The sequence below is a fragment of the Mesoplodon densirostris genome, chromosome 15, assembly GCF_025265405.1.
Source record: "Mesoplodon densirostris isolate mMesDen1 chromosome 15, mMesDen1 primary haplotype, whole genome shotgun sequence".
Classification (NCBI taxonomy): domain Eukaryota; kingdom Metazoa; phylum Chordata; class Mammalia; order Artiodactyla; family Ziphiidae; genus Mesoplodon; species Mesoplodon densirostris.
This window is the reverse complement of record NC_082675.1, coordinates 31,550,058-31,562,939: the sequence shown is the minus strand read 5'-3', so window position 1 is coordinate 31,562,939 and position 12,882 is coordinate 31,550,058. Positions and strand designations below refer to the sequence as shown.

The window sequence follows — 12,882 nt, the reverse complement described above, 5'->3', positions numbered from 1 at the left end:
TTATACTCCAATAAAGATATCCTTAAAAGAATATAGTAGAATACAACATTGTAAATCAACTATACTTCAATAAAATAAAATAAATTTTTAAAAAAGAATATAGTAGAAAAGGCAAAAAAAAAAAGTGACCAATGTCAACATCATGAGCAATAAGACAGTTCAACACCATGAACCTTCAAAGGAGGTAACAGCCCTTCTGTGGCTTCCTTGCCGAAGTGCATAACCTCATTTCCAGTGATGAGAAGGCATCAGACGAACTCAAATAAAGGACTTTCTACAATTTGTATTTTGTGATGACTTCTCAAATCATGGAAGGGGACCATGGCTGTTTTCTGCATCTCACTCTGTATTCCATACTCTACAAAATAACTGACCAGTCCTCTTTGAAAGTGTCAAGGTCAAGAAAGACAAGGGAAGATGGAGGACTGATCACATGGAAGAGACTAAGGAGGTGTGACACCTAAATGCAAGGTGGGTCCTGGACTGGATCCTGGACCAGAAAAAGTGGCAACACTTGACTAAGGTCTGTAGTTTAATTAATAGTGTTATACCAGCATTAACTTCCTGGTTTTGACCATCTGCTATGGTTATGTGACATTTTTACATCAGGGGAAGGTAGGCAGGCAAGGAACTCTCTGTGCTATTTTTGCGGTGATTCTGTACATCTAAAATTAATCCAGAATAAAAAGTTTATTTAAAAAGAGCCCTTATGTTTTCGAGATAAATCATGACATGCTAATGGATTGTTTAAGGCCAAATCCATCTTTGAGCATAACCCACACCCATCACAGTTTTCCTGCACATGCTACACCGAGTTGTTTGTTTATTGAAAAATTTCCTGGGTGGTCCCTTTCCATAAAAACTGATAAATTGCCGTATCAGGTTACATCGTCAGGGCAGAGACGAACTGGGAGAGCAGGATGTGCCTGTTTCCCATCACCTCCAGTCAGGTGATCCCCGGGCCCCATTTGCATCAGTAGAGGGGTGGGTCCAGGTGGAGAGTCCCAGCTGGGAGGGCTTAGGCAGCAGGTGCACACAGGTGGTGGGAGCCGTGCGGTGCGAGAACAACCCAGGCCCACCACCTGCCTCTCCTCCTCTTCCCACAGGAACGGGGGAGGCCGCAGCGGGACCTTCTGCGCCATCAGCATTGTCTGTGAGATGCTCCGGCACCAGAGGACGGTGGACGTCTTCCACGCCGTGAAGACGCTGAGGAACAACAAGCCCAACATGGTGGACCTGCTGGTAGGACCCCGTCCGTCCCGCTCGGGGGGCCCTTTCCCAGTTAGCGTGAGACACCCGGCCCCTCGCCCAGGCTGACCCCTGGGAGGGAGAGGCTCGCGTTCACAGTGCAATCGCTTCACTTGCGCGGGTTTTTCTCCCTCGTTCTCCCTTCCTCTGCCTTTTCACGAGGAGACTCAGCTCAGCACATTTGACACATGGAAATAGTTGAAACTCACAAGCGAACATCCTGATTAATTGCCGTTCTCGGCAGCGCCTTCCACGTGGCTAAGCACTTCATCTTCACAGAGAAGAAATAATCATAGCACATGAAATGCCAGATTTTCAAATTACATATTTTATAAATAGCTTAATCACCTAATATTTATCAAAGCTGGGAATTGGAGTTTGACATCCAGACGATTGCATTTAATTACGGTGGCCATATCTGAGGAAAGGATGAAAGAGGTGGAGAAACAAAGGACGATGTGGAATTATTTTCTTAGTGTTTCATGAAATCTCTTTTTTGTGCGGAGCTGTTGAGATGCCAGCCACTGAGACTCAAGAATAGGAGAATAGCTTAAAGGAGGAAGCTTTTCGATGAGGTTTTTGTACTTCTCTGTCAGTGGAGGAAGGATCGGAAGGAAACAGTAAGACTGATCCCAAGGTGGGGAGAATGGGCGGGGGCGGGGACGACGGGGTCACTGATGAGCTTGGAAAGCCTGCGTCCTGGGTGCACAGCACTGCAGCAGGGGGTTAAAATTGTAAATGTAATAAAGGGACTAAAGAGGGAGTTGAGATTCAAGCTGAGGCTGAAGACGCAGCCATGGCCCCTGCCTGTGATGGCCACATCCGAGCCCTGCTTGGCAAAAGCCCTGCTTCCCCCACTGACGTGCCTCACACCCAACGAGCTGCTCCTGCCCCCAGGGGCACCGTGCTGCCCAGGGAATTTGGTAAACAGGCACCTGTTTGGCCAGGTGCAGACTCTCAAACCATCAGCAATTACCATGTTGGTTTCTGTGAAAAAAGGATCTTGCCCCCCACATGGCAGCTCCCTGCCCTGCCCTGGGGATGCCCCTGCAAACCCACCCTCTAGTCTCAGCTCTGCTCATTGGAGTGAAGTGACCTCAGACAAAGTAACTTGGCTATTGAAGTCACCTTGGGCACGTCGCTCTACTTTCCTGAGCCTGAGTCGTGTAAACTAGGGATAGTCTTGGTTTGTTGAGATCATCCCACGTGACGATATGTGTGAGAGTGTTTTGAAAGCTGCCCAGGTGAGAAAGACCTGGTCCCTGAGAGTGGAGGGGTCTACGGGGCACGGTGTGGCCTGGTCCCTGAAAACGAGTGCTGGGTGAGGGCGAGGGGGCCGCCGGAGTGCAGCATGTATACAGACGGTGCTCGTAAGTGCCTTTCCCATGGCCCAGATGTCACGCGGATGGGCCAGGAGGCTGACCCTCCCATTCCATGCCTGGACTTCAGTAGTCAGAGAGCTCTCTCACTCCCCGGGACCCCCCGATCCCGAATTTTAAAGAGTTCCCCCACCATGGAATTCTCCATCTTCTGGGCTTAGGGCAGTTGAGGAAAGGCCAGTCGGGCAGTTAGAGGTGGCCTGAGTTTAGAATAGATAAGCAGATTGAAAGAGAATGGAAAGAAATGCATAATGAGACTATTCTGACCGTGATGTCATTCGGTATTTGACGCCCTGATTCAGGGACGGGTGTGTTGCTTCCAAACTTCAGTTGGTACTTGAAAAAAGCTGACCTTGATTTTTTAAAAAAATGTTAGTTCCCTCTCACTGCAGCCTGAACTAAGCAGATCATTAGAAACAGACCCTTCCAGGCCTTTCCCCCAGTGGCTCTGGCTACAGCTTCCATCACTCACCAATTTTTATGGGCAGGAACAGCGTGGCTTTTCCCAAATCCGCGGTGCAGACTACAGGACAACGGTGATTTTACATGAAGGAAGCTTCTGATCTCAGCCGACTTTCCTATGATAGCCAGGGTGTTTCCGTAGTTATGCGTGATTCTGATAGAGAAATAGGATCCTTGGATGCCCAAAACCCCGAGGGTCAGCACCAGTTTTAGGGTCAACTCAGTGGCTGAGAAATGTAGGAGAGTCCTATAATTTCCTGAGAAAAATGTCTGATAAACTTGTCACAGTGCCTGCTGGCGGGATAATGGATCATATCTGGTGACCAGAGAAAAAATGTCACAACGCTCTTGTCAGTGGGTTTGAAGCTTCTTGAGTTGAATCAGGGCTCTTGTCGTTGGCTTGTTTGTTTTTGCCTGTAAGTACAATTTCTGTTTAGTTTGGTACTCGTACATGTGTGTGTTGGCTGAGAGAATTAATTAATTCAAGTCAAGGAGATAAAATCTGGTATAATTTTATTGGGCATAAAAGGCCATCCAAGACCTGCGTTTCTCCTAAGCACAAAATGTCGTACCAGCAGCTGAAAAGGTACCTCCTAGCTGCCTCTGTGCAGAATGAAGCGGGAGCCAGGATGCCCTGGAGCGCACCCCAGTAGGTAGGCGGGTGGGCGTGGGGAGCCCCGCCAGGTGCCCCTGGGTCTGCTCATTGGGGGCCCCTTCCATTCAGACACCAAAATTTGCTGCCACGCCCTCCCTGCCAGGGCCGGATGAATGTTCCGCGGCGGTTGGTGTGCCTGTCTTCGTCTCCCCTTGCAGCTCACTATTTTTCCAAATTGCTTCTGAGTTAGAAACTTCCCTATGCCTTTTGAAGCATGGCACTCTCCAGGGAGAGCCAGAAGGCCCTATGGATTTATTTCTTCAAATGTTTAGGTGTGGAGGCTCCAGGGGAAAGCCAGTGGACTGCCAGGAAGCAAAATCATTTTAACACAAGACTAGATGTTTTGATGCAGCAGGGGCCGCTGGGTTTGTTTCCTGACCCGTCTTTCAGGCCAGCTTCTCAGTTATCCACCTCTTCACCAGGCTCCAGCCCCCATCAAAGGCCTGGGTTCCAGCGGGGTGGGGCAGGCCGTGACGGTACAGCCTGAGGTTGGCGCTATTGGCCTGGTCAGAGGCGGACGGGATCGCCCGCTCTGAGCCTGACGGTAGACTGTCAGCAACTTTCAAGGGAACAACTCCACACCATTAACTCTAGTCACCGTGCTGCACATTAGAGCCGCAGAACTTACTGCTCTCACAACTGAAAATCTGTTCCCTCACCAGCATCACCCCACTTGTCCCTCCCCCGGCAACCACAATTCTAGTCTCAGTCTCTATGAAATTGACTTTTCTTTAACGGGAGCTTTAAAAAGTTCTGAGCCCTGGGCCCAACCCCGAGACTCTGATCCAGTTGACGTGGGCCTGGCTTTTCAGCAGCGGTGGTACCAGTGCCCCAGGTGACCCTAATGTGCAGCCGAGGTTAAGGAACTTAGTAGCTAGTCTAGAAAGGCCCTTGGCCCGTCTGCACATGAGATCACCTGGGGCACTTCGCAAACACAGATGCCAGGCCGCGGCCCAGAAGGTTTGGGTGGTCGGAGCCCGCGTGATGTGCTACAGGGCAAGAAACACGGCTCAGGAGGGTACAGAGGCCGTCCCTGTCCTGCCACGTGGGCCGCAGGGCGAGGCCGGGCAGCTTCCTCTCCATCCCTCTTGCTCCCACTCAGACCTCTGCCGAGACCTCCCGTGACGGACAGGTGACCACCCAGACCCGGCCCCTTCCCTCTTCCCTGCACTGAACTAACATGCTGGCCCGGCAGTCCTACAGAGGGCCTTACCCCCGCCCTGCAGCCTTCCCAGCATGGACAGCACACTGACTCTCCCACTCACGTGTGTAAACTGCCCCCTAAGCCTCTACCTGAGAACTCACGGGAAACTGACGGGCTATGTGAAAGACGGGGCATGTGGGCGTGGGTGTGGTGAATAGGTGTGTGTGGGTGTGTGTGCGTGTGGGCGGGTGTGCATTGTCTGGCTGTGTGCAGGTGTGGCTGTGCGTGTAGGTGTGTGTGTGGGGGGGTGTGCCTGTGTCTGGCTGTGTATGTGGGGCTGTGTGTATAGGTTTGTGTGGGTGTGTGGGTGTGTAGGTGTGCACGTGTGGGCGGGTGTGCATGTGACTGGCTGTGTGTAGGGGTGTGTGTGTGTGTCTGCGTGTAGGTGTGTATGTGGGTGTGTGTGTGTAGACATGCACGTGTGGGCGGGTGTGCATGTGTGTGTAGGTGTGTGTGGGTGTGTGTGTTGCATCAGAGGATGTAGGCCTGGGGGGGTGTCAGAGAGGCTCACTCACGTCCCTGAGCTGTGCCCCCACCAGCCATGTGGCCCGTCTCTGGGACACTGGTGGCCTCCACGTCCCCCAGGGCCGGGCCCTGCCACACATCCCCCCAGGCTCACAGCCCTGAGCCCACTGACCTGCGGTCACACTCCCTGCTCCTGAGGAGTCTGTGTGAATGTCCTGTGCCCCTGCCCACCCCAGACTCTGATCCCCCGGAGATGGAGCCCCCACCCCCACCCCCATCTGAGCTCCTGGCTCCAAGGAGGGCCCAGTAAACATTTGCTGGGCGAGCGGACTTTTCTTCTCTGTACCCAGACCCGCATCACCCTGAATTGCTCCCTGGGACCCAGAAGGCAGCGGCTACAGGCTAACAGGTCTGGATAGGGAAGCAGCTGCACGGACTGTTCATGGGCTTTGAGGGAGGAAGTGCTTCAGACTCTTTCAGAGCTGTAACGAGGGTAATGACCCACCTACCCATTGTCAGAGACTGGCAGCTGCCTCCCAGGGGTCTCCTGGGCACAATGGTTGGTCACCCAGTGTGACCCCCTGGGAACGTTGAACCAAACGGTCCCTCCCAGGATTACTGGCACAAGGGAACCACTTCCCCTCTGGGCAGGCGCGTCAGTCAGAAGGATTTTTTTCCAGACTGAAGGATTTGTCAGCAAGGATCCAGCCGAAACTGAAGCTGGTGCTAGTTTCAAAAAGCAGGTGCGCGCGGGAGGGAAACTTTGCCCCGGGTGAGCCGTGCAGACTCTTCTCTTTGAATCTTCTTAGGCGACATGCGGTGTTTGAAGTGACAGACTGACCGTAGGGCCCCATTCTGCAGACACAGGCTGCCGTGCTGACAAAGGCACCGTCCAGCCCTTCAGGGGAGCCCCCTGCAGCTGCCCGCTGACACCGTGGCCTCGTGCCGCGCCCCCGAGAGCGGGGACCTTTAAAGCGTGACCTCACTTTGGGTGCCCTTTCAAACTTCACTTTCTCCCCTTTTGTGGAAACAAGAGGTGGGTCTGGAGTGAAGGTGAGGTCGGGTCTTCGAGAGGAGTAGCTTGTTGCCCTGGTTACGGTCCACAAAGATGTCGGGTGACAGCTAATGTCACCCAAATCGGGAGATTCTGGGACCAAGGCATAAAAGTTCTTTTTTCCCTGAAGCACAGAGCTAGCTCGTGGGGCTTAATTATACTGTTCAAAAGCAAGGAAGCTGAGAGAGGAAACCACCAAAGACGGGCCTATACCTGGTGATGGAGTGTAATCAGTTTGCAGTGTGGGAAGATTTCAGGCATTTCTCGAGGCGCTTGGGGGAGGAGACGCAGCAATTCATGGCCTTTCGGCTCGTTCCCCTTATTTTTCTGGTTCAGAAACCAGTCATCACAGAGTCTATGGGGGCTGGCAGCTTGCTTAGGAGAGATAAAATGAGAGAAAGAATTCATTTTGAAAACCATAGTCATGCCTATGACCGGGTACTTTCAGTGACGCCCCTACCACAGCCATCCCTCAGGATGAACCCAAGGGATTCACCCCTGGTTTCCTGGTTTCCTCGCCTGCGTTGTGACCTGAGACCGGCAGCCACATGGCCCTCTAAGTGCATTTTTCTGTGTTAAGAGGATGGTTCATAGCCGGCGCTGAAACTAATTGCAGGAAGGGATTGATCGTGTTTCTGCAAGAAGGGATTGATCTCTTAGTTTTCCATGAAATAAAAGAAAGATGAATTGTCTGTGTGATTCACAAAAACAGAGAAGTGATTGGAGCGCTGCACAGCCAGCGTCAGCCCAGTGAGTTGACAGCATAAGAATTTTGAAATTCAAATGATCCTTTAGATATTCTGAAACTGAAAGTATCAAACCCTGAAATAGGGCCTCCCTGGTGGCGCAAGTGGTTGAGAGTCCGCCTGCCGATGCAGGGGATACGGGTTCGTGCCCCGGTCTGGGAGGATCCCATATGCCGCGGAGCGGCTGGGCCCGTGAGCCATGGCCGCTGGGCCTGCGCATCCGGAGCCTGTGCTCCGCAACGGGGGAGGCCACAACAGTGAGAGGCCCACATACCGCAAAAAGAAAAAAAAAAAAAAAAAAAAAAAAAAAACCCTGAAATAATAAATCCTGGAATGTGAATCAGAAAGTTTTAGTGTCACATATTTTTAGTGCCCTTAGGTGTGCTCCTAGGAGTGGAATCCCTGGGTCATTGGGTGACCCTTCGGAGGGACCACCAGATGGTCGTCCAATGGGGCTGCACCATGTTACAGTCCTACCAGCAGTGTAGGAGGGTTCCAGTTTCTCCACAACCTCACCAGCACTTGATTTTGTCTGTCTTTTGTATTTGAGGCTGGCAGGTGTTACTGCCATTGATGTTCAATCTCATGGCGCCTTCGGTGTGTTGAATGATCTGTTTTACTTTGTCTTCACCTCTAGATTGTAGGATCCTGAGGGCTGAGGCTATATCTTGAATTCCCCAGTCTCTAGCCTTAAATGTTAAATGGGTTGACTCAAAAGCTGCTAAACCCATTTTTTTGGTCACCATTTACATACACAACCAATGTATGACCCCCACAGCTGTGTGCCAGGCTCTTTGCTAAGGATGGTGTATTATCCACGGAGGGAGAGACCATGGCCCTTGTCTTCAAATAAATAGGTTGGTTTAGAGGGGCATTTAGAGAACAAAATGTAGGTGAGGAAAGAAAATTGCGATGACTAATTAGGCCCATATCAAAAAAAAAGGAAATTTCTTTTTTTAATTAATCTGGCAAACCCCAGAGTAAGAGGTGCATTTCCCTGGTCGTGGCCGTCATATTGGATGTGAGACTGTGGTCCTGACCACACAGCGGGTGAAAGCCTCCCTCCGACTGAGGGGGAGGAGGGCCTGCCAGTTGCTGAGTGACTGGGCTGCTGCCAGGGGGCAGATGGAGGCGTCCCCAACCCCCGTGTCCCTCTGCTCGGTTCAGAGGCCACACCCAGGTGAGCATCCATCAGCTCATGGCATAAACACAGGTGCCGAAGGCCCTCCCCTCCCACCTGAAACCCCACCTGGGCCAGGACCTCACACGGGGCTTGCTCAGGCCGTGGTCCAGGATCTGAGAATTCTGTGCTCAAGAGAAATGAGCTCGCTGCCCGATTAAGAACTGGTGTGTGGCTCCCAGAGGGCATCAGACGTCCCCACTCTGTGCCTTTCCTTATCCTGTCGCCTCCACCTGGGATGCTTGCTAGGAGGACCACGTACTTTATCATTCAAACTGGGACACTTTTTTTTTTAAAGCAGTTATAGAACTTTTATTTGCATGTTACACCTCATTAACTTATCTCTGAATTAGCTGAGATGATAAAGTATTAATTATTACAGTGTAAAAAAATAACATTTTTACAAGTTACTGCAATAGAACTATTTTATTAAACATATGAATGTACTTATTTTGTAGAAAACACATATCTTTCTCTCTGCCCCATGAAGCCACCATTCTAGAACCCCATGCTTATAAAAACACACTTTTGGCGGCAATTATGACAAGGTGAAAGAAAGTGCAATTCTGAAAGTAACAACACATAACCACATAACCAAAGTGGGGAACAAAAACAGGCAGAGGTTAGTGGGCTTCGTGGCTAGCTCTCTGCTGACAGGCCCTAGTCCTGCTCTTAACAGGAAACAGTTTAGGAATAAAAACTCCTGAGTATTATTTAAGTAATACCGCCCAACCCTCTCGGTAGCATCCCTCTTCCAATTCCATTTATCCTGATATTGTAACTAACTAATTTGTAACTTCTTTAAGAAATTCTGCCCTGGTTTACATCCCTGTCAGTTGCCCATATCCCTCTGAGCTTCAAAAACACAGAAGAGTAGTAAGTTTCAAAAGGATGTCAATTGGGCCTCCCTGGTGGCGCAGTGGTTGAGAGTCCGCCTGCCGATGCAGGGGATACGGGTTCGTGCCCCGGTCTGGGAGGATCCCATATGCCGCGGAGCGGCTGGGCCCGTGAGCCATGGCCACTGGGCCTGCGCGTCCGGAGCCTGTGCTCCGCAGCGGGAGAGGCTACAACACTGAGAGGCCCGCATACCGCAAAAAAAAAAAAAAAAAAAAAAAAAAGGATGTCAATTGAAACCTTTTATAGATGAAACCTACTTCCTAGAAGTCAACCTGCCAAATATATGCACAGCTGGAGGCGAGAGATTGTATAAAAAGTCTGGCTGGAAAATATCTCGGGTACCCAATTAGATCCAGTTATTCTGCGTCTGTGGATTTAAAATGCTCATCATCCACAGTGGAATAGATGTGTCCCTCGTTGCTTAGAAAATCCACAGCTTGCTTGATTGAGGCTACGGTCATGTGTTGGAGCTGATGCTTGAGATCCTGAAAGTTCAATCCTTCAGGCCTTGGGCAAGCCTTAATCAAATTCAGTACCTGGTTCTGGGCCACAGTGAGGCCATTTGCTGGCATGAAGCTATTCCCACCGAAGTTCCCAGCTTCACCCATTCCTGGATTGCTGACAGGTGCTCTCCCTGCTGAGAGCTGGCTGTTAGACTTGCTCGGCATCATGTGTGCATTGACTGCTTCCAGGATATGTGTGGTGAACTCATTCATATCCTCCAGGGGCATGATCTTAAAGGCTACGAGGCTTTTCTTGTTCTGAAAAGATCTCAGATGACCAGCCACTTTCACATATGTTTCTGGAGGAACCACAGTGTTTTCACTGCTGGCATCATCTGTGTTAACCCACTGGCGAACATCCATGGGTGCAGCCGTCCTGTCATCTATTTTGTAAACAATGTTGGTTGCAGCCTTCTCTGCATTTCTGATTATCCCCACAATAGTGACCTGTGAAACCTCAACATTTCCAATTTTGAACACTTCATCAACCAGAGTAGCAGAAAGCAGCTGAGATATGATACAGGGTACAATATGCTGAGCTCGGGCTCTAGATTTCTTTTCGGCCTGGGAAGGTGTCGGTGATCCAAAGCCCCCAGGGGACTGTGTGTAGCCTCCGGCTCCCCCAAAAGAGGAACTGCTATAGCTTTCAAATCTACCTGGTTTTAAACAACAATGGTATTAATACCTGTTCCGCCCTCCAAGCCTCTGAAAAATCCACAGGACCCCCCAGACTTCACCCTAGCCACTTCCAGCATCTCCTTAACCTTTCCCCGACCCCAAACTGGGACACTTTTGAGAGTGAAAGGGCCTACAAGTAACGATGACGCCAGGACAGCAGGCATCAATTGGGACTGTCCCGGGCAAACCAGGACACATAACCACCGCCCCCCCGCTCACGTGCTCATCCTCAGGCTCCCCTATTACCTGCCACCCCCTGCACGTCTTCCTTAAGAAGCTCAGCTCCCTCCTCCACTGCACCCACGTTGGGGAGCATTCGTGGGCCCTGCTCAGCTCTGCCTTGTGAGTGCCATTGGGTCCCAGTCTCATCCTGCTCGTTGGACATGGACTTCTCAGAGTCAGGGACCAGGTCAAGGCACTTGATACTTAAGAGGTGCTTAATAAACTCTCGTAAAACGGAGGAAATCCTGCTGACTGACAGTCAGAGGTAAAGCTGGTCCAGGAATGAAGCCACGTTTATTTACTGAGCAAATCGTGAAGGCATGTCCCCAGCCCTCATTATCTTTCCTTCCACCTGTTGGCTTTCCAATAATTTGTACTCAGGATGTTGATGTAACAGGTGAACACATACGTGTGGACAAACAGAGATATGTGTTGCAGTTGTCTAGAACTTTCCAGGAATTCTAATGAGCATAGATATCAAAATACCTCTTTCATCGGCCTTGTGGGAAACATCTACAAACGGCGAATATGTGAGTGGTTCAGGACCATGACTTCCCAGTTCGTTTCTGATTCACATCCTTCTCAGTTTGATTGCTTCCAATTAAAACCATAATCTGGCATCATTGCTTTCAGAGAAACTGCATCCCGCTATGGCCACGCTGACATTTTGTCCCTTCTGTGTTCCAGGATCAGTACAAGTTCTGCTATGAGGTAGCCCTAGAATACTTGAATGCTGGCTGACGGCGTACACAGCCCTGCCCACAAACCTTTCATCCTGCAAAGCCAGGACGTGCCATGGTGTTTGTGCCGATGAGATGAAGACTTCTCGATATGCTTATTTTGCTTTGCCTAATTGGCTCTTTTTAAGAGCCCAAGAAAGTGTTTATAAAACTGCTTGCCCTGCCCGATTCCCAATAGTGCTGCTGCCTGACGGAAAACTACCCTCAGCATCCAGTGGTCCAGCCCTGTCCTCCTAGGCACCAGCTCTGTAGAGCAGCATGGACAGCTGGTAAATTGAAGAGCACAATTATATTCTTATGAAGGAATTTGTACCTTTGGGGTATTATTTTGTGGCCCGTGAACCTTTGTTATTGTTACAACTGAGTGTACATTTTTGTTCTGTGGAGAATGCTACCTGGCATTATGATAATATATTATTTTAGTTAAAATTGGTATTTTAACATGTCGCATAATATATGTAGCTTTTCAAGACTAACAGATAAACATATAACGAACAAAGAGATGTATGAGCTGTTGTTTCTATCAGATTTGTATTGTTTCCAAGGGAGAAGCTTGGGAGGCGTTCAGTTCAGAAAGGCGGAGATCGATGATCAGATTCACAGACCTAAAGCTTTGCCATGTGTTTATATTGTAAATATTTTTGATTTCATCAAATTATTTATTCATTAAAAGAAATTTTCGTGAAGCACGGTGAGTGACAATCATTTTTATCCAGCCCTGGAAATGACTTACTACTGTATGATGCTACCTTGTGTGAATTCTCAACTCAATAAATAAAGACCCGTGACCAGTGTGGTGTCTGCCTAGTGTCCTGGCACCCCGGCGGGGGCAGCTCCAGTCACTCTGGGCCTTTGGCAGAGGGATCGTGCCCAGGTCTGCTGGCCTGGAGCAGGTAGAGTTGGGACTCTGGAGAGAGAACTTTTGTCAGTGAGAAATCAAGGCCCATCCTGGGAGCCTCCCCGGGTGCACAAGCCCCAGAAGCCAGAGCCGGTGAACTCTGACCGGCGGGCAGGCGGTTACAGGGAGCTCTGGGCCAGACGCCAGGGCGGTGACTTTCTGACCAGGAGCAGCCTCTGCCTTTCTCTGTTTGATCTCAGTGGCCTGGGGCTCATGTCTGTCCTCTCCAAGCCTCATTCAAACCTGAAACTTGCTGAGAGAACGCTCTTTAGAGGGTCCCACGATCAAGGTGCATTTGAGCAGGACACCAAGCTGGACAAGACGTTTCCTGCAGGAGGGAAAGACCGCAGCCCGAGGGCCTTCCTGGCCTCTGAAGGAGGAAGCCGGGCCAAGGACAAACACTGAGTTTAAACTGAGCGCCAGGCTGTGTGAAGTGATGGCCAGTAGATAGTGGGGACCGACCTTTGGCGAATGCCCATTCTGTGCTGGAAACTGTGCAGGCGCTTTCCCAAGTGGCAGCAGAGTCTCCTCCCCAACCCGACAGTGTGATC

General features: G+C 50.3%; 2 protein-coding genes across 4 annotated transcripts in view; one reads left to right on the top strand and one right to left on the bottom strand.

Annotated features, from left to right (window-relative positions):
• The window catches only part of PTPRM (protein tyrosine phosphatase receptor type M), a 759,871-nt gene extending 747,752 nt beyond the window's left edge, over nucleotides 1–12,119 (top strand). For all 3 annotated transcript variants that reach the window (XM_060119604.1, XM_060119603.1, XM_060119605.1), the window contains 2 exons: nucleotides 1,107–1,242; nucleotides 11,381–12,119. In XM_060119604.1, coding sequence (XP_059975587.1) covers nucleotides 1,107–1,242; nucleotides 11,381–11,434 — 190 coding nt within the window. In that variant the 3' untranslated portion in view covers nucleotides 11,435–12,119. The remainder of the gene's footprint in view (nucleotides 1–1,106; nucleotides 1,243–11,380) is intronic.
• Nucleotides 9,608–10,856, bottom strand: LOC132503201 (replication protein A 32 kDa subunit-like). The gene is made up of 2 exons (XM_060119631.1): nucleotides 10,718–10,856; nucleotides 9,608–10,449 (listed from the first exon to the last, which is right to left on the bottom strand). Exons 1-2 carry the CDS (start codon nucleotides 10,854–10,856, stop codon nucleotides 9,647–9,649), a joined length of 942 nt encoding a protein of 313 aa, XP_059975614.1. The 3' UTR covers nucleotides 9,608–9,646.
• Nucleotides 12,120–12,882: the final 763 nt, after the last annotated feature.